Raw genomic sequence first — 26830 nt, 5'->3', positions numbered from 1 at the left:
CAGCCTCAAACATATACAAAAATTAATAGAATTCAAGGAAAAATACATCTATAATCATAGTGGGGGAATGTTAAAGCTTGTGATTACACCAACATTGAACTTTAGACTTGAAACTGTAAAATAAAGTTATATTTTTGTAAGAAAAATTAAATTTACCTAACAATATTACTAAACAAATATGATTTCAAAGGTCAAATCTCTTCTACAAAAAGATCCTACCTAATAGATAAGTTTCTTCTAACTCTGGCAAATGTCAGTCCCATGGATAATTTTATACAGGTTGAATATATTTCATAGGGCCATATTCTAAATGACAGAGTATATCAGACAACTGTCTATAAGAATTTTTAAATGACACTTTTATGAATATTTTTCAATAATATGTCCCATAAACAAAATTAACAAAGATAAAATAATCTTGCTATTAAACTTGGTCCATTAAAAATCTATTGCAAGTTACCAATACATGTACCTTCTAAACACACAAGTATAGATATATTACATATCAAAATTGAAGCAGATTACCCTGAAAGTTGGCATAGAAAATAGAGAATCATAGGTCACAATAATCAGGAAAATCAATTTATTATAGAATAATGCAGTGTCAAATTCTAATCACATCCATTCTTGAACAATTCTACTTAATATCAAAATTAACATGCAATTTTAGGAATACTTCAAAGCAAAAATCTTCTTTTGCTAAATACTTTGGAAATAAATATCAATCTTTAAACCTGCCTCGTAAGGCAACCTGGGACCTCTTGACCACCTCCTGGTAGAGAAGGGGAGCAAGAATCAAGAGGGGTAAGATTTACCTTGTTCCCATAGCACACATTCAAAATTCTAATATTAAGGATTTCACATCTTGGAAGGTAAAAATAAAATAAAATAAAAAAAGTATTAGAAATTTTTATGTTTGGGGAAATTCAAAATACAAGGAAGAAATTAACTATCATTCAGAATTTCAATCAAGAAATTCTGCCATGTTTAGGAAAAATTCCTAGATCTTTATGTAAAAAAAAAAATCACTAGACTTACTAATAAAACTTGGATTGCAATACAAAATGTAATTTAAAATTCAGGACCTATGTAACTTGGCCTACTAATCTTCAATAAGATTAAATTACAAAGTTGTTATGAAATAAAGAGACAAGAAATAATCAAACAAGAAATATTAACGGCTTACTAACAGCCTTTAGTAATACAGAGCTACTGTTTGTAAGCTAAATTGCAGAGATCAATGCAAAACTATATGGTGTAATTAACTAGGTATGATAATCATGTTTAAAAGGAATTCCACAAGTATAGTTCTAAACTCTCGTTTTGCAAACTAAAACATTGTCATGGTTGCTACTGAGCTTTGACCCATAAGGCCCTGAAATGAAATTGCCAGGAAAAGTAAACAGTGTGAGTTTCAAGAATCTAGAATTTTTCTTCAAACATTAACAAAAATAAATAAATCATATGTATGCCAATGTTCAGTATACCAGATTAAACTTTGAAATTTAGTGGAAAGCAGGTTAGACATTCATCTAACAGCTGTTTTTCTGTTGAAATCATTCCTTCTGAGAGAATTAGAGCAAGTAAAAAAATCAATAATTATAACAAAGCGATTAAAAAATAAAAAACAAAACAAAACACTCTTTTACTTTTGTCCTTCTGTAAAATGAAAGTCCGACATAGATATCAAACAGCGGTAGTAGTATTTTAACATCACAAAACAATCCCTATCACTTCTTTTGTAAAAATTGTCTTAATTTAGGCAATAAACTCCTTAGTAAAAGAGCATAAAAAATGGAAAAATAATTGAAATTTAAATTAAAAAATACTCAGATTAATATCCCTTATGCATATCTTCAAAGCAAATGATTCAGGATTTGTATCCTGATCTTCTTTGCTTTGATTTGTAAAATATTCAAAATGCCACCATCTCTTGATATAAAACCACTTCATTCTAGAACAGGCTTCAAGGTGCAATATCAACACCAGGTTATAGAAACTATGACTTTATATATACAAAGGCTCTGTAAATTGCATTTGTTTCTTGTTTATCAAGATATTATATATATTATATATCATCAAGATATTAAACATCTTGATAAAATATTAAATATCAAAATATTGTATATATAATATATATAGTATCTTGATAAATATCTAGACCATTGTGATATATATAAATATAGAGAGAGAGAGAGACAGAGAGAGAGAGAGATGCTGTCAACTATTCACACTATATGGATTGCCAAGTAATCACCAAGTAGATATCATGGAAATGTGTTCAATATGCAACAGAATGATTTTTATTTCATTTTATTACTTAATATTTTTGAACAACTACCAAATGCCAGATACTTTTGTAGGTAGAAATTACACCTGTGAATCACTGGAAAAGAATCCCCTGGTTCCATGAAACAGAATCTATCAGAGGGAGAAAGAATTAATAAACAGGACAAATAAATATAAATACACCATGTTGGATGGTTATGTGCTATGGATTGAAACCTGAGAATAGGGATTGTTATACTAAGTAGGGGCTATTGCAATTTTAATTAGGGTGATCAGTCAGGGCCTCAATAAGAAGCTGATATTTAAGTAAAGATTTGAATGAGTTGAGAAACCAAGTCACATGGTAGAAGGACAACTTTCCCAGGCACATGGAAGAGCCACTACAAAATCCGTAAGGCAGTTGAATGCCTGACATGTTGAACAGTAAGAAACCAGAGGGGTGGGAATAGAGTGAGTGAGCTAGAAAATAGCAGGAGCTGTTATGAGACAGATGAAAAGGAGGGGACAAGTGTTAGACCCTGGGCAGGTCAAAGACCTGGGCTTGTACTTTGAAATGGGCAGACATTTCAGAGAACTGAGTAGATGTAAAATGAAACATGATGTATCTTTTATCAGAATCAGGGTGTTACTTGCTGTTGTTTTGGCAGCAGCTAATGAGATACAAGGACCCAAACAAGGAGACTATTTAGGAAAATCCTGTCTAATCCCCAGATATGAGATGGTGACTCTGACTAGGGTGGAGTTGAAGAGGTGATTAAAGTGGTTCAATTCTACAGCACTTTGAAGATAAAACTTAAGAGATTTCACTGCTAGATTAAATACAGAATGAGAAAAAACTTAGACACTAAGGTTTTGAACTAAGATTATGGAATAATGACATTGCTATTATTAATTGACATGCAGAAGACTAAATAAAGATCACAAACTCAGGTTTGGACATGTTAAATTTCTCTATTTCACAATGAGTCTGAAGGTCATGGAAATATCTGGATTAAAAATGTGCATTTGTCACCATCAACACTCAGATGATATTTAAAGCCAGGAGTTGGAAGAGGTCATCCATGGTGTCAGTAGAGGCTTAAGGAAAAGTATGGGAACCATGTCCTGGAATAATCCAATCTCAGTGAGACAGGAGGATGAGGGGTAGCTAACAATAAAGACCGAGGAGTGAGCAATGAAGTAGGATGAACCAGACAAATGAGATGACTTAGCAGGGGTGTCCAACCTTTAGGCGTCTCTGGGTCACACTGGAAGAAGAGTTGTCTTGGGCTGCACATTAAATACATTGTAATACATAATCACAAAAATATCTCATAATGTTTTAAGTAAATTTATGATTTTGTGTTGGGCTGCATTCATAGCCATCCTGAGTCGCATGCAGCCCACAGGCTGCAGGTTGGACACCCCTGCCTAGAGCCAAATGAAAATGCTTCAGGAAAAGAGAAATCTACTGTGTATATTGATGAACAGGAATGAAGACAGAGAATTGATCATTGCATTGAATGAGTACCCGACTGAAGTGGATTCAAGAGAAATTAGAAAAAACAAGTGTGTGCAATTAAAACAATGTCTTTTGCTATACTGGGAAAGATAAATGGGGTGGTAGCTTGGTAAGGCAGGGTCATTAATAAATTTTTAAATGGGAGAAACATAAGAATATTTAATGCTGTTGGTTATAATCCATTGGATATAGAAACACTGATGATGCAGAAAAAAAAAAAAGAGGAGGAAAGTGTTGTCCCAGAAGAGCAAGAGAGGATGAGATCTAGAACACAATAGAGAGTTGGCCTCTTCCAGGGACATGCATGGTTCACCACAGTTGAGGATTAAATGCAATGAAATAACTAGAAATAACAATCAGTTTAAAAAATTAGGAATATATGTGGTATTCAGTGCTTTATAGGCATTGCCTTCTTGTGGCCATGATGTATTTCTATGAGCCATAATTGGCCAAGGTCTTAAAATAAAATAAAGAATAGATATCAGCAACACTATACTGAACCTGATACAGAACCTGATATAGAGTAGGCCCTAAAATACTTGTTGAATAAATAGTAATTGTTTATTAAAAGGCTCTAATTAAATTAATAAAGCTAATGTGTATGCCCTTTATAATCCTTTGAAATTAACAAACTATACAACATATTAGAGAAAATTTGAATTCCCTCACTTATATGTAAGTAAACACTATCAAACCCATTATCAAAGGGTTTGGCAAAGTTGAAAGTAAAATCTAGATATTACACTTCCTAGTTAAATACTTTTCCATGGGACCCACACGCTCTTGTTTATTAAAAGGGCATAATGGGCTAAGGACAAAGTAGGCTAAGTCCATAAAAAGGCAAATTCATGATACCATAACTGAGGATTTGGGATCCTTGAATATTTGTGCTCAGTATAATTATACTAACCCTAATAATCACTTCACATTTTGTTTGCCTTATTAGAACTTAGGAATAGTTATGAGAAATGTTTTCAATGGCCCATGTCTCTTTAAGAAAGTTTCTAGAGAAATTTAACATTTCTTTAAATCTAGATGAATATAATGAAATGAAGGAGATGGCTCACAGTAAAACAAATGTAAGCCATGAATGGAATCCTGATGAGTACCACTTACCCACAGTGTGGTGTTAAACAAGTTATTTAACCTCTCTTTGCCTTAGCTTTATCATCTGTAAAATGGGAATAATAATCATAACGAGCTCATTGGAATGTTTTGAGGATTCACTGAAATGATACATCTAGCCAATTTAATGAATGATCTAGATTCAGAAATCAGCATTATTATCTCTTCTAATTCCCTCAGATGAAGAAATTGAACCTCAAATAAAATTTCAGACAGTTATCTTAGCTTTTCTGCTCATGCTTAGATAGTAAACTATCTGTCCTTTTTGGGGGGAAGTTAAAAGTCTATTTCATAATTCTAGTTCAGAATAGGACTATATAATATACAAAGCTTTGATCTACCCAACCTGAAGCTTCCGCTCTCGTACTAAGTTCAGGCTTGTTTTAAGCTTTGAAGTCTGCACTGAAGGCTGAGGGAATGGTGGTCTGTCTTTACTCTGACATTCTTCACTCACATCAACAATTTCTGGCTCTGTCAGAGTCAGGGCCTGACAGAGAGAAACTGGAAAAATCACAGTGGTATATGACTTACCTAGGCGTCATCCATGGTCAGTCAGGGCCTTCTGAAGGGTAAATATATAATCAGTGACCCTCCTTCTGGAGTATGTTTGTGGCTGTGCCAAGTAAAACTGCTTCTTCCCCGGTTTTACACGACCTGCTTGGAGTCTCTTCTCTGATACCAAACTCCCAATTCATCACGCGCTGCTCACCATTTAGGAGTCAGGACTTCTAACAAGGAACTCACTCTGTGGGTTTACACAAACTTAACTCTAAGTGAGCATCCCTTTTGAGGGTACCATTTGCTTTTCAAAAAAATCACCACCTTTTGTTTTGGCATTGGAGGGTTATAGCTTGCCAGAGGTATGCCATACCATAGTGCAGGGCATTTCAAGTCACAGCTGACTTCAGACTCTACATCCCTCAGTTTCTGGAGGAAACAAACACATGGAGCTCTCTGAATATTTTTCCTGAAGCCCTTCTCATTTAGCTAAGTTGAATGGGAACCACTCAGCCCTCACATGTGGAATGGTACATGCAGCAAACCAACAGCTCTCCAAGACAGCTCCATCTCTCTTCAAGTTTTACCACCTCAAACTGTAGAATCTTAAAAAGGAGTTTGAGCTAATTCTGGACTTATTAGTTGGACTATATCTTAGCACCTCCTGTAAGTAAGGTTTTGTGCCTCACTTATTTAGCCTCCCCTCAAACAGAAAGACTCCTTTTTAATATGTGGATACTTAAATAAAACATTGCCTGGGATAGTGGGAGTGTTCAGAGATGTTAGCAATTGCTATTACTTATCTAACTTTATTATTTAACATTTAAAGAGTGGTCAGATGAGGAGTTGCCCATATTAAAAAGAAATAGAAGGAAAAGTCAAAATGATTTAAAAACCAAGACAGTTTGGTGCCATAAAAGTCAAGAGAGTAGGTATTTTGTTTTGGTGGGAAGGGAATAATCACAGTGCCAGATTTTGCAGTGAATTTTAATAAAACAAAATAACTGCACTATCAATTGATTACTTGTGACTTGATTTCAAGCAGTGAGTTTAAAGGGAAAGTCAGACTGCATTTGTTTAAAGAGTGAATAAAAGGAGAAGAAATTGAGACAATGAGGACAGACAAGTTGGGAAATAAGTTTACAGGAAAAGAAAGGTTATATTGGTAGCTATGAGGAGACAGTATTTTGTTTTTGTAGTTATTATTGGTTTGTATTTGTCATCATTTTACTTTTAAGAAATAGATTTTAATGTTACCCACCAAAAAACAGTTTGTGTGTGTGTGTGTGTGTGTGTGTGTGTGAGAGAGAGAGAGAGAGAGAGAGAGAGGGATGGGAAGAGGGAGAGAGAGAAATTGAAGATAGTAGAGACAGGAAAAATCATTAGAGCAAATGAAAAGGAGGGGTCAAGAATTTAGAATGCAGTATTAATCCTAAGCAGGAAAGGCAATGCTTAAGATTGAAGGCAATGCTTAAGATTGGAGAACATATGTAAATAAAGACAATATGGGTGTAAACAAGTGTACACTGGTACATAAGCAAAGAATGTATATTGAAGGACAACATACCTAGAAGCCTAGAAAAGGGATGATTATGAAGAATTAAGGACATGGGAATTTCAAGATAAAATAATTAATAGCATTGTTTGGCACAAAGATTCAAGGGGCATGAAGAATGAAAGAATATCAATAGATTTGCAAAATATGCATCCATTGGTAGCATATAGAAATATATTTTTAGAAGAATGATGATAAAAGAAGTCTGATTGAAAGGGTTAAGAAAAAGAGATAAATAAATAGAATAACAAGCTATAAATAATGAAAAATAAAAGCTGCAAGTAAATACAATTTCATTTGGCCAGGGGTTAAATAGCTAACTGGTAGAAAGAAAAGTGCATTAAGAAAATAGAATGACTACAATAAAAGGTAGCAAAAGATGCAGCATCTTTCTCTGACAGGAGCGAGGGAGCAAATGCTTAGTGTGATGGCTTAGGTTTCCTTGAAAAGTAAGAAGTTCAGTCTAGATATTATCTTCTCATCACAATAGGGAAGGTTGTTGTTTGATTAATCAAGGGACATGTGAGAGTGGCCTTTGTAAGAAGTGGAAAATTTGGAAAAAGTAACTAGAAGAGTGTAGTTAAGAAATATTCTAATATAAATAAATAAATAAGCTTGTAAGTGTGAGAAAGATTTTTGAGAGTAAGAATTTTCATACTTTTAATGTTCATTATTACCCAGTAAAATTGTGCATTTAAGGTTGGCTAAGAATAATGATGATAATATCTATGGTAATAACAGCATCAATAGCTGAATTTAACATTTATTGAGCATGTACTATCTCTGAGTCACTGAATTGATCATTTGACATGTTCCAGCTCATTTATTGCTCATAATGATCCTAAATGGCACAGTCTATTATTATTTTAATTAACTACTTTAACCAAGGTTATTGAGTTAGTAAGTAGCAAGCCAAAAAGATACCTAGGTAGTGTGCCTCCAGAGAAAAAGTGACTTCTGTCACTCCCTGCAAGTTTCACTTAAATATTTTGCATTTTGAAATGTCAAAATATAATCATATTCCTCTTCTCCACCAGTAGCCTCTTTTAATTTAATTCCCCTTCTGAGTGTACACTAGCACATCCCAGTTTATGAAAATACCCCCTGATGTTTTATAATGTTCAGGGTTTCTGATGTACATGTACACATCTCTTTTCAACCACTACTACATCTCTTGTCATCCCTTCTTTCGATTAAGAGAACAGAGTTTCAGAGAAGTACAGTTATTTACCAATGATTCCTCAACTAATAAGTGGAAGAACTCCAATTCATATTCAGATCTTCTGACTCAAGTCAGAAGCCCTGGCCATTAAGTTCATTACGGGTTCTTGTTTCTTCTTTCTCCTCAATATTCTTTCTGTTTATTGACTCTATTAGATTCAAGATTCACAGTCCTATTGTAAATCCCTACATTTCACCAAAACTACATTACATTATCATGATAAACCTTCCCTAACATAATGATGACCCGAGTTACTCTTAGCTTAGATTATGCAGCATTATTTTAGCAATAGATCAATTGCACTTATGGTCCTGTGCTTCATCCCTCCTTGTAATTTTGCCATGTAATTTTGTACTGCTCTCCACTTTGTCCCTGGTCTTGGTTGAGTAATAGTACAAAAAGAAAAAATAACAAGAAGAAGCTTAAAGAGCACATGATTGTTTCTGCTTTACTCTTACACCTCTGCCATGACCATGAATAGCCCAGTCTATTGCAGGATTAGACATATGCATAGCACTGAGTGACCCCAGTTGGTCTAGCCAAGGCCATCCATACCAGACAATGGCCAGTACAACTAACTGAGACAGTTTTCAGCTAGCCAGTGGCACAAGTGAGCACAGCCACACCAACCAACCCATGGCACAGAGCTTTTGTGTTGTTTGTCACACAGCATTATTTTAGCAATAGATAGCTAATGCACGAGTACTATGCAATCTATCCTAAATCAAATATCAGAATAATACCTCTTCGTTATTATCGTATCATGTCACCAGTTCAAAATTCTCCTGATTATCCTGTATACAAACTCCTGTCCTTAGCAGTCACCACTCATGAGTAGGCTACACTGCTCCACTGCCACTGTATAAAACATCATTCCTACCCTAAAGGTCTTCAGTAAACAAAAACTGTTAGTATTCTCCTTATTTAATTCCTATTTAGTCTTCTTCAAGAAAACAAAGGGGGGTACTGCTAGCTCATTGGTCTTCTTTGCGAAAATCAGGAACCTCCAAGTCTAACCTGGAAAGCAGGGTGTAAGCTGAATTTCTAGCCCCCAAATGTCCTTGAGCAGGCTCCCATGCAAAACTCTACTGCCCCACAGGAAATACCCTTCAATAAATTCCAACCTTTCCTTAAAAATGACTCTCTAAAACCTCTTTCTACATTAAACTTTCTGTAGTTAATCACAGCTAATGTTATATCTCAAATATTTTTAGTACGTCTATAATTTTTTCACACTATATTAATTTGGATCCACTTATATAATTTTTGCTAAGCAACTTTATTCCCTAAGTTCTCTGGGAGCCAAATTATATTCCTTTTTCCTTTATTTCCTTTATAAACATATGTAACCATTTAATCACACACAGGAAGCCCTCAATATATATTAAATAAGGTAACAAAAAGAATTTTAAACTTTTATATATGACTTTTCTCAATAAAAATCTCCTTGCCTTCAATTTTTCTTTAAATAATCTTAATAACCATATTAGTAATTAACAAATATTTGCCCTGATTTCAAAAATGTAAGACTGTTTATTTTATCAATATACCCAGTAAATTGTTCTAGTGCTCAGTGATATGTATATACCTGAGCATTAGAACCATATGTGTATATATTTGTATCTATGTAAATTAGTTAAAACAAATATAATCGCTGTCATATTTAAGTCCTTATCAATTATTTAGCTTTTACTTATATTATTACTTACATTATTTTCTTCAATTGGCATAAACTACGCTTTATGCCAATTGAGTAGTAGCTACCTGTTATAGCTTGGAATCTGAAGATCAGACTCAAGTTGATGATGTATGGTAGAACCACAATACAAACCAGATCTTCCTATTTCAAGTTTATTGCTCTTTTTACATCAAAACACATATACATTTAGTTCTGGTTTTGTTTTCAAAGCCCTTATTACTGGTACTCTACTGGTGCAATGGTTGTAGATGATTAACATGCTCCTGTTCTCAAGGGGCTTACATAATCAAGTAACAACAATAATATGGTAAATGATAAAGGTAAAGAACATGGAGGAAATGTACTCGGTGCAGAGAAGTCTTCTGGGAGGATACAGAATCTTGGCTGGGATGAAAAGTGAGTCAGACAAAGATATTGAGGAGGAACATTATGGGCAGAGAAATAAATATGCATTAAAAAAGACTGGAATAGATGAAATTTGTGGGGACACTGCAAACAGTGAACTGTTATTCAAGCATACAACATTACACATTTACAAAAGTGAAAATGTTAGTTAGTAGAATAATGAAGCTGTTCAACACCACGTGTAGCAGAAAAACAGAAAATAAGAAATAATAGAGATATTTGAGGGTTATTTAATAGATTATAAACAGTATGGCCCTAAGAGGACTGAATTCAGAGAAGAGGGAGAAAGCATTATCCATGAGGACTCTTGGGTGTCTGGGTGAAGATTTCAAGCAGATTTGGTTGAGGAATGGAAGGCAGATGACTGAGTTAGGGGCATATTGAATCTGAGGTTCTGTGGAATATTTAACTGGTTCTATGTAAGGTACAAAACTGAGAGTCTAGCCTGGGGATATAGAATAATTTAAACTTATCAGCACTGTTTAACACCTTTACACTCAATCACATAATAAAAAACTAAACACTATGGCTACAACACCTTTTACATAGTTAGGGTTGTTAAAATCACTGCTACATTTGTTTATAAAGCAATGATAGGAGAGAAAGTGACTAAAGCAAAGTACCAAATCATCAATACCTGGTAGTGTTATATGGGTAATTTTTACACTGATATATCATAGAGTTTGACTCTGAATTCTTTCCCATGTTTGCTAAAGTAATTTTCATTATTTATGTTATTTCAGTAGTTTTCAACTTTACACGCTGTATCTGCCTTAAAACTCACATTTAAAGCCCTGGCTGGCATAGCTCAGTGGATTGAGCGCGGGCTGGGAACTAAAGTGTCCCAGGTTCGATTCCCAGCCAGGGTACATTCCTGGGTTGCAGGCCATAACCCCCAGCAACCGCACATTGATGTCTCTCTCTCTCTCTCTCTCTCTCTCTCTCTCTCTCTCTCTCCCTTCCCTCTCTAAAAATAAATAAAATCTTTTAAAAAAAAAAAGAAGAAGAAAAACAAATTGAAAAAAAAACCCTCACATTTACAGTAATCATTTTCTCCTCCAAGCTAAATGACAAATGTGGTGCCAAGAAACACAGCAGGTACATTGTTAACAAAATATTCAAAAAGATTCAAAGGTACCAATTAAAGAAGAACACTCCTCTGTTACATACAGAAAACCTATCACCCATAAGGTAAAGCTTAGGTTATTAAAAATCTGCTTTGAAGAAATGGCAAGACCATCACTATTTTAAAAACTTGTGGATTACTAAGAGTATTCAATGTTTATAATGGTGAAATACAAAACAATGTTAAAAAAGTGTGTCCAAGTATTTGTAAAAGAGACTGAAACCATATGCATCTAAACATAGAAGTTCATAGTCCTTAGTATATAATTTCTGAACCTATACACTCTATAAACAGGTAATTTATTTATAAGTGTATTGCAACCTTGATTGGTGGCAAAGCCAGACCTGTACTAACATGAGACATTTATAGTTTTTATTTCTTCCATGCAATAAAAGTATTCATAGACATGAAAATGTATAATTATGGGGTGCTATCCAGAATCTTTCTAGAGGAGTGTTCTATGACATATATTACATAACTACAAAAAAAACCCAGAAAAATTCTGAACTGTAAAACACAGCTGGCCCCAAGGGGTTTGGATAAGAGATTGATTAAAATTCAAAACTTGAAATTTTAGGTCATGTTATAAACTTGATATTCAATATAACAGAATTTCTAGAAGGAAAATGTTTCATGCTTATATCCTTAAGAGATTTATCTATACACTATAATTATATAGGAAAACATTTCCATTTTTTTCTTTTTGCCTCAAAATATCTTGTTGTAGTAATTTATATTTACAGTATCCTTATGAAATAATCACTCATTTTTGTACAGAGAAAAAATTAAAAACCCAGTTAGAATCACTTTGATAGAGTTGGGATCTAAATTGGTATCATCAGGCTTGGATAAGATATAAAAAGATAAATTTAGGAAGGGTACTTGCATATTCTTATACTTAGGACCAAAGAGCCAACTTCCAAGGAGGGAAAATAGGAACGCATGTAGCATTTATGCAACTCAGTTAAAAACTCCATTTGACTACTTCCCCAGGACATATTGAAACTTGTCCCTAAATATAACACAGTCCTAGATTTTTTAATGGAATGTTCTATCCAAAAAGAGAAATTAGTGCCTGATTCTATGCTTGTCACAGAAGACAGTGCATAGCATGACTGGTTAAGGGACCACACTTGTAACAACAGTGTTGACCAACTCAGTCTCAGTGAAGAGTAAGCATGATGGTGATCAGTTTAGAAATTACCTTATGAAGAACAATTGCAAAGACAGAAGTATCTAGCTTGAAAAATAAAATTTTTGGTTAAGATATTTGAAATGAATCAACTCATTATCTGTAATTAAATAAACCAGTGTACCAACAGGTGAGAGTTACTAGAAATAATGTATCTCGAAACAAGACAAACTGAAAATGAAAATGTAAAGGACTGGGACAGGAATTATACACAGAGGGTTATGGGATTACCTAATGGTGATGTGACTGACAAAAGGTTCTAGGCAGTCCTTTCCATTCCGAATGTGATCAAAATCTCAGCACTACTGTCCAAGTTGAGCTGGGTTTAGAATTTTATCATCTTTGATTATATAATTTTAATATTTATGAAGACATAATGTTTACAAGATATAACATCACAGAGAGAAATCAGCTCTTCAACATTGCTATGGTACTTAAAGCAGAGAGCCAATCAAACTTACATTTACAAGAAAAATATAGTTTATTTGAGGTGATTATTAAAAATCTCATTCATATTTCATGCTTTTTCTTATACTGAGAATAAACACAATTATGCTATTCTTAAATAATACAATTGAGTTATTATTAACTGGAAATTCTTAAAATGTTATATTCTTTTTCACAAAATAATATTCTTGACAAAATATACTAAAAATAACTCATCTAACAATTTTAAGTTGGTGAAAATAGGGCTGAAGTTTTGCCTTTTTTTCTAATTTCCAGAATAATTTATTTAAAAAGAAAACTCCTTAAAACATTTTTGAGTGGAGAGGGTAGGTAATACATCAATAACTCCAAGAATTTTTAAGCAGGTGTTAGGCATTTTTAAAGAATGACATGTAAAAAATAGACAGTAGACTTCCAAACTATTGTCGCTTCTGAAGACAGAACACACAACTGAAAATGAAAAGTACATACTTTCACATGCCATGGTTATGTTTAAAATGCAAGGGAAGAAGAGAAAATCAACTATTCCCACATTCTGGTGACAGGTAGCTGATCAACAGGTGATTTTCTAACCTCACCAAAACATAAAAAAAAAAAAAAAAAAATTAAAAAAAAGACCAGATAGGCACTCAGTGCTTTTCCAATCACCAACATACCACATTTTCCTTTGAGACAAGTTTTATGTAAATTAATTATCTATTCTTAAATTTTTCTCACCAAAACATGCATATCATATATTTTAAGGAAAAAAATAATTATAAGAATGGGAATAAAGCAAAGCTTACTCAAGTCTTATCACATTTTCTATTGCAATAGGAAGGGCAAATGCTACCAGGAGGCGTACCTGTGGCAGGGCTGAATTGAGCTGTCTCTGGAGCGAATCTCTGTCATAGATGACATCCTGCAGTCTTTGCTGGGCAAGTGAAAGACTTTCTTGTGTCTCTCGAAGGGTGTCTAGAAGACGGTCCCTTTCATCTAGCATATTCACCATCAGCTGCTCAAAATGGGAGTCTGAGTCCGAGCCACTGCTTTGGGACCCCCTTTGGCTCATTGGGGTGTCCTCATTAATCGTGGGCATCACTTCACACATCATTGCTTAAATAAAGTAAAAGGGAGGAAAGTCTTAGTAAAGAAATGGTTGCCAATAATGCCACCTGGCCCTCAACTCACCAAATGCTTAGCAGCTCATTAGCCTAATGTCCCTTTATCCCTTACCCATTGTCCCAACTCCAAGCAAACTAAATATTTTGACCGCAATGAAAAACAATTCATTGACTTCCAACAACCAACATGCTGGCTTTTAATGAAACAGCTTGGTTTCACCTACTACTTAAAGCTTTTTTTTCATGATTTATGCCACCTAATTAAATTTATAATAATATATTTCTATTAATTGATCATCTTTCTTCCCCTGCAAGTTTACAAATCCCTTATTGCTAATACCTCCATGTTACCTGTATTTGTTGTATTGTTCACAACAAGCATAGTGTCTGGTACTTAATGGGTGGGCAGCAAATTATTTTTAAATGACTTAAAAAATTCAGTGAATTAGTGTTCACTCCTTTGTTTAGGAAAATTCACAAATAAGTGAGTATTCTGTTTATATAATAATCAGTTTTTCCTTTTAATTTTATCAACAGATTTTTTCACACCAGTTTCAAGCTTCTTGACTTTACAATTTCCAATGTTTTAATTCTATATGCTCTCTTCCTAAATTCCTGCAGTAGCCTAGCAATTTTATTAGATATAAGCTTTATGAAATAGACTGAGGTACATAAATCTATTTAGGTTAATATACTACTAATTGTACTTACTATTCCTTTGTATCCTGTGAGCTTCATTGTCTGGTTTTCATCCAAACAATACAAACTAACACTATTTCAGATATTGCATAAAACAGATGCCATAAATCACATTAGCTAATGTAGTAACTTCACATCTTAGCTGCTAACCAGAGGCTCACAACCATGAAATAAACAAACTGCTCAGGGTATTTTTTAAATCATTTAATAATTTGATTTAAAATAGAAAACACAGACATTAGGATATAATATTGATCTACTATGTGGCATTTTAATAATCAGATATTATCTCATTTTATCTTTTATCCTCTATCTTATATTTGAAAAAGAATCAAACTCACCTCTGGTTCAGTTCTTGTACAGGGGCCAGGGGCTATTAATTAGAGGGCTTGGTTTTGTAGAAGGCTGATTTAGAGAAAGGCTGGTTTGGCTGTTGATCCTAAAGTATTCTTTGGTTTTGTAATACAAGATCAATTCATTTTTCTGCCTACATATACCTGTCTCTAGGGAAAGTGTTTATGGTGATATTTTCAAATAAAATGTCAAGACTCACTAACTCAATAGCTAATTACTTTTTATGTGATTTTTCATATAAAATGAGTTATTGAGAAGAGAAATTCAATTATCTATGAATGATTTGGTGAGGCCTCACTGAAAACTATGAGAAAGTTCCAGAAAGATGAGAGGAAAGTACTTTTCTGATTGATATCTTATGTAAAAAAATTAATGAGGGTGATTTTTAGAATAATTCAAGAGAATGCTTTCAAGTATTGCTCATCATTCAAAACAGTGGGCTACCTGAAGGTAAGAATTTGACTTGTTCAATTACTTATTCAGCCTAAAATAAATAACAGTGTAGATACACAGGATATACTAATGCACACGTATGCATGAACATACACACATAATTACTATCATTAAATACTTAATGATGAAAATATAATATTTGTTGTATTTTTCAATTTGAATGCTATTCAAACATTAAAACAAATATGAGACTCTTTTCTAACTGCTACAAATTGTCTTTACATTGATTGAAAAGAAATTACAAAACAAAAAAAGTGTTCCAAACACAGTGAAATATTTCAGACAATTAGTTCACTTGCCATGCATGAAATATGTACACTGAACAGCTGTGTCATTTTGATAAGTCATTACTAGGAGCCAATGTAGGGTTTTTTGGTTTTGGTTTTTTGTTTATTTGGGTTTTTTTTTTTTTACATTCAAGGTTACAACAAAATACTAGGAGAGGAAATGGTAGCATGATGATAATTCATGCCAAAACATTTGTGAGATTTAAATTTTGGGTTTACTTAAACATTATTAAATTAGTATTTCAAATATTTTATCTTTCTTGAAAGAAAGCTAATAGTCCATCTTCACTTTGAATAACTTATAAAAACTTTATATTCCAAGGAAAAATATAACTTCAGTGATTACCTCCACTATAATTTTCTCCTGAATGTACTACCCTAATTCCAACAAAGCCCTACTGTCACCGTGGGGCATTAGACATTTACAAACTTTAGGCCCTTACAGATCAATATAAAGCTGGTTTTTTATTCAATCCAGAAATGCTATGATGAGAAGCACCTTAGGGACTTAAAAAGTCTATTAAATCTACACTCAAGAGAACTTGATTCAATTTCACTTCTGTAGCATGTGAATAAGGGAAAGTCACTTCACCTGTCAAAACTTTATTTTTCTCTTTTGTAGAGTTAACAATCTATGCTTTTTTTTAAAAAAAAAGCCTGTTTTAAGGCTCTTATAGTATATCTGACTGAGATCATATAGTAAAGTAATAGTGTTATTACAAATTTAAGTATTTATTTCTATTATATAGTGACCAATATTCATTGTTGTAGAAAGAATATTTTGCTTTTATGATTCATTCTGCTTCCATGCCTAAAGGTTTAATTCCAGTGGGTACTCTGAACTCTCCAAATCCAATAAAAAAATCAAACTATGCAAAAGTTACCTAGGAAACATGCTGCTTTTCTTTACCAACAGTCAACTCAAGTAAGTAAATCTAAACTCTTCTCAACAAAACTAGGGAAAAATGTTTCTACAAAAAATAAGGCCATTTTCATAAACTACCTTGGCTTCTTACAATAGAACTCAGATTCTAGCATAAATCAACAAATACTTATATAATCCTTAAAATATAATATAACCTATTTCTCAAAGGCACATTTTAAACATTAAAAGCAATGAAAAATCTTGTGAGAGTTAAACAACTTCTTATAGAATAGATGACATCTGAAGCAACTTGCACAATCCAGAAGGCTATGGTCACTCAACCTCTAGTATATTTCATCCTCATATACCACTTTTAACTTTTATAATCATTTCCAAAATTAAAACTGCCTTGCATATCATAATTTATGAGAAACATGGAAGGGACTACTAATAGTGTGCTTTGACATTTGCCTTTTCATCTCCTCCTCCCCAAAGTCAATTGGATACAGGGATTATGTTATCCTCTTCTAGGTGGTGATGTCTTGTTCATTAAATTACTGAAGATTACCAAATCCAGTAAGAGATTATTTTATCGAAGAAGGGAAAAATAATAATAAACTTGATTGGCTTAATTATCCCAGTGTTTAGTTTGAATAATTTTATACAAGGAAAACCAACTCCCTCATTCTTAGCACATAACCTTGACTGTCTTCTAAATCTCTCAGATTTCAAAATAAAAGTTTGAATGCCCACTGGAGTCATTACCCAAAAGCTTTCAAGATCCTATGTGTTTCTTGGCAATATATACCCTTCAAGCAGTACCTATTCAGATATAATAGTGGTATAAAAGCCTACAAAAGGCTTTTTTTCTCTGTCAGTGAATCACTTTATTCAGGCAGATCACCAGTATTTAGACCCCAATAGAGGCAAAGATGAAATTATTTTGGTAGTTAGTTTTTTTTGCAAAGATTTAGTCTTAACTACTCCAGCTCCGTCTCAGTTAACCCACAGAAAAGTAATTTGGTGAGAGAAATCCTAGCCATTGTCTGATTGATTACATTATATGAATATTCCTCCTCCTGTTTAACTCTTTGAAATCCCCTGTCCTCTGGAAATATTATCACCTCTAAAGGAAGCATTTTACACTTTCTTTACCCCAGCTGATTTACAGATGGTCAAAAAGCGAGCACACCTACACGGCTGGACAGTTATCTCTCGGCCACACCCCCCACCCCCCTGAAGAAGTTGACTTCATAATTTCCATACTTAAAATTCTTCATTATGCCCAACAGGAGAAAACCAAGTAGGAAGCGGGTAGAGAAATAGGAGGAGGGATAGTAGAGGTGGGGGAGAAAGTAAAAGAAGGTTCAGAGTGTAATTGGCAGGAGGAATTTGCATATCATTTTCCCTGGGGGTGGGGTGGGGCCGCGGGTGGGGAGGAGGTAAAGTGAATAAATAAAGCGGTAAGGAAACCCTGTAACTCAAATACAGTTTTTGTACCTAATATCAGTAATTTCGGATCCTGCTTCTTCAATTGATCAATGACAGCCGCAGTCTCCGGCTCCACTCGAGGGGAGGCTCACGCCGGGCACTCCTGGACCATTTCCCTAGCAACGGGAGGAGAAAGGCCGCTGAGACACCGGCGAGCCCCGGCGCCCTCCCGGAACGTGCCCTGGCTCGGCGGCGTGGCAGCAGCTTGACATCCTCCCGCAGCTCCGTCAGCAGCCAAAAGGAGAAGCGTCCATCGGAAAAATGGCATATTACAAATTTTGCTTTGGGAAGCAGAGCTCGGTTCAGACCATTGTCAAAGGGAGGAGAGGGGGAGGCGGCTCTTAAAGCAGCAGCGGCCCCTTTGCCGAGCCGCTGCAGCTCAGCGCGTGCAGCTGGAGACCCGGCGCGCGGAGCCGGGGACTGGGGGCTAGGGATGGACTTGCAGAAACTTAACCTAGCGGCGCTGCTCCCCCTCCGAGTCCAGGCCACCTGGAGGGTATCCACCCACCTCCCCCGCCGACCCAAACGCAAGCTTTGGGAAACAGAGTGATGAGTATCTGGAAGGGAAGTTTCCCATCTTGCCCCCCACCTGGAGCCCCTTCGGAATTTGTGGCTAACGTCGGGAGTCGGAAAGCCAAAGGGAAGAGAGTCCCAAGGAAGAGAGAAGCAGGACAGTTCCCCTCCTGGCTTCCAGCTGCGCTTCGGTGTCCCATTTCACCCAAGAGAGGTGCTTCTTCTTTGCAAAGCGAAGCCGTCAACCCCCTACACCCAGCTTCTCCTCCCAGCTTCTTTGCAAGCCTCCTTGCTCGCTAGCACCAACCAACCTGCTGAGATCCGGTTTGGATGCTACATCTCCTCTCCCCACTTTCCTCGTGCTGTCGCTGCTGCTGCTGCTCCTCCTCCGTCTCTCCCCACTCCTCCTCCTTGGCAGCCGCCACCTCCTCTTCCCCTGGAACAAGGGCTTCCCCTGGAAGCTGCTGCAGTGGTTTCCACCGGCCCTTAAATAAATTCTGAAGTAATCACGTCTTTGCTCTCCTCCTCACGCACACGCGCTCGCGGATATACACGACTACCCCGAAGCTGCTGCCGGGCTGCTGGAGCTCGTGCTGGTCCCAGTGCCTCCCACGAGGGGGCAAAGGCCGGAGCTGGGGATGGGCAGGTGTGGGAAGGGGGTACGCTCTTCCACACCCGACCTTCCCTCCTACACCATGGTCTTTGCAGGAAAGCGTGTGGCAGCCCGCGCTGCTGGGGAGGGGAAATGGGCTTGGGCACCGTCTAGCTCTCACTCAGGTCTTCCGCGCCTGTCATTTCTTTAAGCAGCTTCCTTCTCCCAAGACGAGGGCATGATAGTCAGGGTTGTAAAGACCTGAGTCAATGCAGGGTGTGGCAACGCCTGTCACTTCTCATTACCTCTCCAGCTCTTCTCCCTTCATTGCTTTGGCAATAAGAATTGTACACTAAGTACTCCCTACCCTAGGAAATTCCAGCTTTGAGCCAAGTCTGGTCTCCACTGTGTTCCAGTTCCTCTATACCTAAACATCCCTTTACCTATTCTCCTTTCCTTCTTCATTCATACAAACCCATCTCAACAAGGTGTAGGGAGGAAGCAGAAAACAAAACCAGTATCTCCTCTCAGCAAAAAAAATATATATATATATTTCAGTGAGGGAAATTCACATACCCTAGTTTCAGTGAAAAGAAAGAGGGCATTCAGAAGGGAATTGGGAGAAGGGTTGAATGTTAGGAATAATTTGGGGTTTAGTGCATGTACCTTCAGGACATAGTGCAAGAAATCAAAAAGGTATTTTTTGATTAAAACAAGAGTCACAAACTAACTAAAGGACAATATTCAAATACCAGCTCCCTTAAATTAGGTATGATATTAAAAAAAACATCTTTCATTTTCAGGGTAGGGTTTAATTCATATAGTTACTCCACAGAGAAATGTGAAGTCAAGTAAATGTGTTTTACCTTCTTCTCTTCAAGATTGTTACTCAAATTCTGCATCAGAGGACAATCCTATAAGAATTAAGTGTAAGAATAATATGAAGACTCATTAGATGTCAACCGGAACACATTCTCAAACGTAATGTACATATAGATCATTCATGGATCTTGTTAAATTGTAAATTCTGATTCACTAGGGTTGGGGTGGACCCTTAGTTTCTGCACTTTTACCAGCTTCCAGATAGGACCACCCTTTGAGCAGCAAAGATCTAGACCACCCAATCAACGTCTTGTTCAACATTTTCTCATCCCTCTCTGTTGCTTAAATACCCTTAACCATAAGAAACCCATTAACACATAAGGTGGCCCAGTCCATTTTCAAATAGATCTGATTGTATAATTGCTTTATTTAATTAAACAGATATTAGTTCTCTTATAAGTTTCACGCTCTAGAATTCCCCAGAAGACGTAAAATGTCCTTATACACAAGAGATCTTCATATTTTTACAGACAGTTAATGTGCATGTGTCTTTGTCTAAGAATTCCTCCCTTAATAAGAATTGGTTCTAATTTTCTTGATTATCAACATTCATCAAAAGTGGGCTTAGATGTTCTCAGCATATCTAAAAAGATTCTTGATTTGTATGATTATCATTCACATATGAAATAAAAGTTTGAATTCTAAGTATAATCCCCCCACATTCAGTTGACACAATAGCATTGAAAGGCCACGCATAGTTGGTATCACAGACAGGAAGAATTTGGTAATGGAAGGCAGAGTCAGTCATAGAGAAAAGGATATTTTATGAAGGAGATAGAGTCTTCATGGTTACTCTCAGCTTAGGAACTTTATTTTCTATTGTTATCTCCCCTAACACCACTGCCAAGAGTGTAAATAACATTTTCTATAGAACTGAGAGGCATTTTTAAGAAGCAGTTTTGCAGAAAGCATCAGATGAACCAATTCAAAAGAGGGGAGTCACTCTCTATACCAGTTTTTCAAGTTTAGTAACCTCTAACTTAGCATGCAAGAGAATCTCCAAAAGATTTCTGGGCCTGTCCCCACAGTTACAGATTCAGTAGGTCTGTGGTATGGCCAAAGATTTTTGCATTCCTAATAAATTCCTAAGTTATGCTAATAATATTGTTAGGTCAGAAATCCCACTTTGAGAACCACTGCTTAAATTAATCTGAAGAAACTTGGAAAGGCATAAGTACAGAACATAAAAGAAAATAGCTGATAAATATTTTGTACTCAAAGCAAAAATCTCTCACACAAATGTAAAACCAACTATTTTGCTGAAGCTATTGTCTGTTCCTAATTTTGATAGCATAAAATCAATGATTAAGATGAAATAGTCAACTAGGTTTAGGCAGAGGTAGTAGAAGCCACTTCTTTCCTTAGTCTTAGTGCCTGACATCAATGAAACCATTTGATCCATAGAGATATATTGCCAGCCACACTTACTAATGCTTCCACAGCACATTTTATTTCAAATATGAGGTTTTTTTTTGTCTTTATGCTCTTTTAAGTGCAGAATGTCATACAGCCACTCTTGTTTTTACTACAGTGGCTAGTCTTTCCATCTCTTTAGATATTCTGACTAGTGCATGGTTTATTAGTAATATCATAATAGTAATAGTAAGAAGAAGCATTGTTTTATTTAAATTGAAGATAGTTTTGTTTATAAAGATAAAATTTACTTTGATCAAACACCAAAGAATATGGGTAGTTAAGCATGGGCCATAACAATAACAAAGATTTAATAAGTGGCATAATTTGTCTTTTAAATGCAAGGATAATTTTCATGCAAAATGAAAGCAAGTAATGTTAGTTGTAACAGACATGCTGATATCAATATCACCTAATTTCAACTATATAGTTACCCATTTATGAAAATATTTCCTGTACTCACAATAGTTCACATTAACATATTAAAACAACTAGATGATGTTTTCTGCACTTATGCTCACTGGTAAGTTTAAAATTTAAGATGGATCTGACAATAGGAGTAGTTCCCACCATACATTTTTAATCGTGTGAACATGAATTTTATTTTATTTTCATTAAACAATTAGGCCATGCACTATTATTACTTTATTACTTTATTTATTTATTTATTTAGAATGAGCAACACAGAACCCCAAATATATAATGAATCAAATGCAGTTGAAGTTCATTTTTCTCTGTCTCAATATTCCAAGTGAGAATTGGTTAGTGAGCTACTTTATTCCACACAGTAATTTAGACTTCTTTCTTCTCTGAACTCTGCCATCTACCTCCTGGAATTTTGGGTCCAGGTGATGGGAAGATAAAAGTTGGAGAAAACACATGGACTCTAAACCCTTTGGTGCAAAAGTAACACACACTTTTCTCATGTTCAGTTGATGAAAACAACTCAAAGGGCAATATCCAATTACAAGAGAGTTATGAAAAGTAGTCTAGATTTAAAGCTGGAAAACAAAGAATTTTTGGTAAAAACTTAGTCAGTTTCTCCCACATATTATTTGTGAAAGTGATCATGGAAATAAAAGGTATGTAAAAAAATATGTTTAAATGTTCCATTTTGCATACATTTAGAAATAGATTAAATTCAATTAATTGGATTGACAATCATGACATTAATAACACATTCTACCACAGATAGTAAGCATTATTTATTATGTAGGTTTTATGCTTCTTATTTTTTATGCTACACATTATTCTTTTTGTCTTACCTGTCTAAAAAAGCAAACTACAGAATATGAAAGCTATCCAAAGCACATAGTTGCTGACTCTTGTGCCTTCACATAAACATATAAGCATCAATTCTCACAAGATAAATTGTAAAAGGTGACATTAATCAACCTTTATCTATGCATTTATATGTGGTTACTGTAAAATGTAGCAATTTGACAAATAGTCACTGAGATTTCAACTCATAGCTAAAAATAACAGTGTTGTAGAAGAGAAAACTCAGTTACTTTTGAAGTCAAGGTGTGATAAGAGAAGACAATGTTTATTGCATTATTCAATGTTATTAAACATCAATCTAAGAGCAATAGAAGGGCACTGAAAAATAAAATAATGATGACTTTTGAAATAAATTTTTATTATTTTTAAAGAAAAGAAATAACATATCATAGAAAAGAATATTTTCTTTCTAGCCCCCTATGTGATAAAACATTAAAAGAAAAATTTTAATTATATGCCTCCTTTGTTTTTACTTAGAGAGGAGATTTATTCTAATATAAACCCTCATAATAAAGGTTTTTATTTTTGCCTTGGCTCCAATGCAGGGACCCTACCTTTGTAACTAAAGAATCATAGAATTTTATGCTGAGTGTTTAAATCGAATTCCAATTTTACAGATGAACAAAATAAAACTCGGTAGTATTAATTACTGGATTTTCCAACTGAACTCTCTGAAGAAGCTAATCAGGTACTGCTTGACTTTAGATATCTACTTTTTAACTTTTATCAAATAGAAATATTCCAGAATTTAATCAAAATTATTAATGATTACCTAACTATTTTGATCATTGACATCACTGGTACTTTCCAATATATTTGTTTTAATCAATTGGCAACACAAAGTGGGTGAAATTGAGGTAAGTGATGATTGCTGCTCTTCAGATAAGAAATCATTAGGGAAAAATAGTCACCAACATAAAAATTAGCTTTTCCTCAGTGTTCACCATTCAAAGACATGTGTAAACAATCATGAATAGTAAATTAAATAAGAATAACTGATATAGATAATCTTTATTTTAGACATAGTTTAAAGATTCATGGAGCAATAAAAAATATGAATAATGCTTTAGAAAAGCTGAGTAGAAGACACATTTCCAATATTAAATTAATAAGAATAATTTAATAAGAAGTCTTAGACAGTTGATGTCATGTAGAGAACTCTTTTTAAAATGACAATTATGCTTATATACAATGTCTTTAGTAACTGGCTCTTGTCTTCTCTTCATTTTTAAATATGGTGGACTCCAGTTTACCTCTCATGAATACAGAGGAATGAGGCATGGAAGGGAGATTAAGACCAAGGGAGTAAGTGTCAAGTGTCCTGGCATGCATTACATGGAGTAAAAGAAAAAAATATATTGCAAAACTTAGTAGCTGAAAAGAGCAATCTTTTTCCTATTTATCATAGTATCAGTGGGTCAAGAATTTAATAATAGCTTGCTTGGGTAATTCTGACTTGGAATCTCTCATATGGTTTATGTGTGTAATGGTGGCTAGGCCTTGAGAGAGGAGGTGGGGACAGCTAAAGCAGCTAAGGCTGACCAAGAGAGATCTCGCTATCTGTCTCTCTGTTTCTCTGTCTCTGTCTTCTCTCTCTCTCTCTCTCTCTCTCTCTCTCTCTCTCTTTCACCTGTTGGTTTTTCTATGTGATATTGCTAAATGGGATACTTTGGGCTTTCCCACAACATGGCAGCTCAAGAGCAGTCAGAATAGCAACAGAAGTCAAAAACAAGTAGTGAATAAGGCCAAGCTGCTTCACATTTTTATGACCTAGCTTTGAAGGTCACATAGTGTCACTTCCACCATACTCACTTACTGGAGAACAGTCACAAGCCCTCTTGGTTTCAAGGGGAAAAAACATACCCCCAACCTACCTCTTAGTGGAAGGAGCATCAAAATTACATGATAATAAGAATATTATTGAAGCCCTTTCAGCAAATAAAATCAGCCACAGCAGCCTACTTTTCTGAAATGGATATTTGCTATTAAAAATATTCAATTTTATTAGGTGAATAAGTTTACAGTTTTAAAAATGTAGGCAAACTCCAATTTTTTTTTCAAGAATAATTTATTATTTTTATTTTAATTGTTCAAGTACAGTTTTCTGCCTTTTACCCCCATCAAGAATGATTTTTAAGAAATTTGCATTTTTTTCAAGTTTTTATTAATTTTAATCATTGTTCAAGTACAGTTGTCTCCCCCCTACTCCCATTCCAGCCCACCCACCCAACCCTTCCCCCTTCCCCCCATTACCCTCCACCCCTAGTTTTTGTCCATGTGTCCTCCAAATTTGTTCCTGTAATCCCTACCCATTCCCCCCTGAAATTCCCTCTTCTCTCCCCTCTGGCCACTGTCAGACTATCCCCTATTTCAGTGTCTTTGGTTATATTTTGCTAGTTTTTTTGTTTTGTTTTGTTGTTTAGATTCCTGTTAAAGGTGATATCATGTGGTATTTGTCTTTCACTAATTTTTAAAAAATATATAAGTTGCTGATAAAATGTTTGTTAGACATGGACAGAATTCATAGGAATTAGGTATAAGATAAGCAGTTAGAAAATAGAACATGTGTGTCAAACACAAAGGGATGGAAAGATCAGAGATGCCCAATATTCATGAGTCATCTGGGTACTATATATTTATAATATGTAAATATACAAGAATATACCTAAGAATAAATATACAAGTAAATGTTCAGGTAACACTAGATACGCAAGAAAAATTTTCATTCATGAAGTCTTTTTTTGACCATCTATTGGTGACCTCAATTATAATCCGATATGTCCTCTGCTAAGCAACACAAACAAAATCCATTACTGTTCATTAGGCTACTCAGAAAGCTATATCAGTTGGCCAGGTGTATTCATTCCTGCATCTCTCTAGTAGCACAAGTATTTGTTGTTGGCCCTCAATGTCTTCTACTTGTTGACCCCCAACTCAAACTTCAACTCTGGCCCTAGTAATCATGCCATCTGTGTGGAAGATGGGGGTGGCAGAGAGAGGAATAGGACATTTGAACATTGCATGCCTCAGGATTCAGATGGTATTGTCCTTCTACACTGTACCTTTTCATATATGTGTTAATTTACCCTATCTCTTTTCTCTTGCTTCTATGTGTTTCAAATAAACTTAATAAAATGTGTGATTTGAGTATTTTCATCTGTTCTGTGAGCTTTCTAATTTCATGACCTCTGATATAGCTTGCTGACAATACATTTGGAGGCCACCAGAGTATCAAGGTGATGTCCCATATGATACTTTATCTTGAAAAGTGAAGAGGTAAACTGGCTTTTTTATAACTTCAAATATTTTCCCAGTGTTATCTCCATGAACTGTATTCCAAACAAAGCAAATAAAGAACAAGAACCTGATACTAACCAACCAGGTGCCAGCCAAGTGAATGTCCCCTAGAGTCTATGAATTCTTATTCAGACACAGAACCAAAAACAATCTCATAGACATTTTATGACAGACAACTATCACCAAATGGTGTCAAACTGCAACCAGGTCCAGGTTTGATTTGTGTAGGAGAACCAGAAACTGGACTCCTGGCAAGCTGGCAATAAAGGCTCATTACAATTCTTTGATTAACCCTGAAAGTATGAAAACCTGCATATTATGGAATTAAGTTTATTATGGCAAACATTATACCATAGTTAGTTAGTAATTGTTACAGTATACATCTGTGTTTTACTTTCTTTTCATTTACTTTCCCAATCAATTATAGAGTTTTGGAGTTATAAAATTTCTCTTTGGGTTTTGAAGCTTATTTTATAATTTATACATTTGCAAATAAGGTCTTTACTTATAATTCTAGATGTTCATGAACCATCTAGAAATC

At 35.0% G+C, this 26830-nt stretch overlaps 1 protein-coding gene across 14 annotated transcripts in view; it reads right to left on the bottom strand.

Annotated features, from left to right (window-relative positions):
* The window catches only part of PPFIA2 (PTPRF interacting protein alpha 2), a 461362-nt gene extending 442793 nt beyond the window's left edge, over positions 1-18569 (bottom strand). For 10 of the 14 annotated variants that reach the window (XM_036018623.1, XM_036018617.1, XM_036018621.1 and 7 more), the window contains exons 1-2: positions 18321-18556; positions 13904-14154 (exon numbers count right to left, since the gene is read on the bottom strand). In XM_036018623.1, coding sequence (XP_035874516.1) covers positions 13904-14152 — 249 coding nt within the window. In that variant the 5' untranslated portion in view covers positions 14153-14154; positions 18321-18556. Of the gene's footprint in view, positions 1-13903; positions 14155-18320 lie in introns of all 14 variants that reach the window. The other 4 variants (XM_036018625.1, XM_036018632.1, XM_036018631.1 and 1 more) reach the window with 2 other exon arrangements.
* Positions 18570-26830: the final 8261 nt, after the last annotated feature.

This window comes from Phyllostomus discolor, chromosome 2 (genome assembly GCF_004126475.2).
Source record: "Phyllostomus discolor isolate MPI-MPIP mPhyDis1 chromosome 2, mPhyDis1.pri.v3, whole genome shotgun sequence".
NCBI classification, from domain to species: Eukaryota; Metazoa; Chordata; class Mammalia; order Chiroptera; family Phyllostomidae; genus Phyllostomus; species Phyllostomus discolor.
This window is presented reverse-complemented; position numbering and strand designations above follow the sequence as displayed.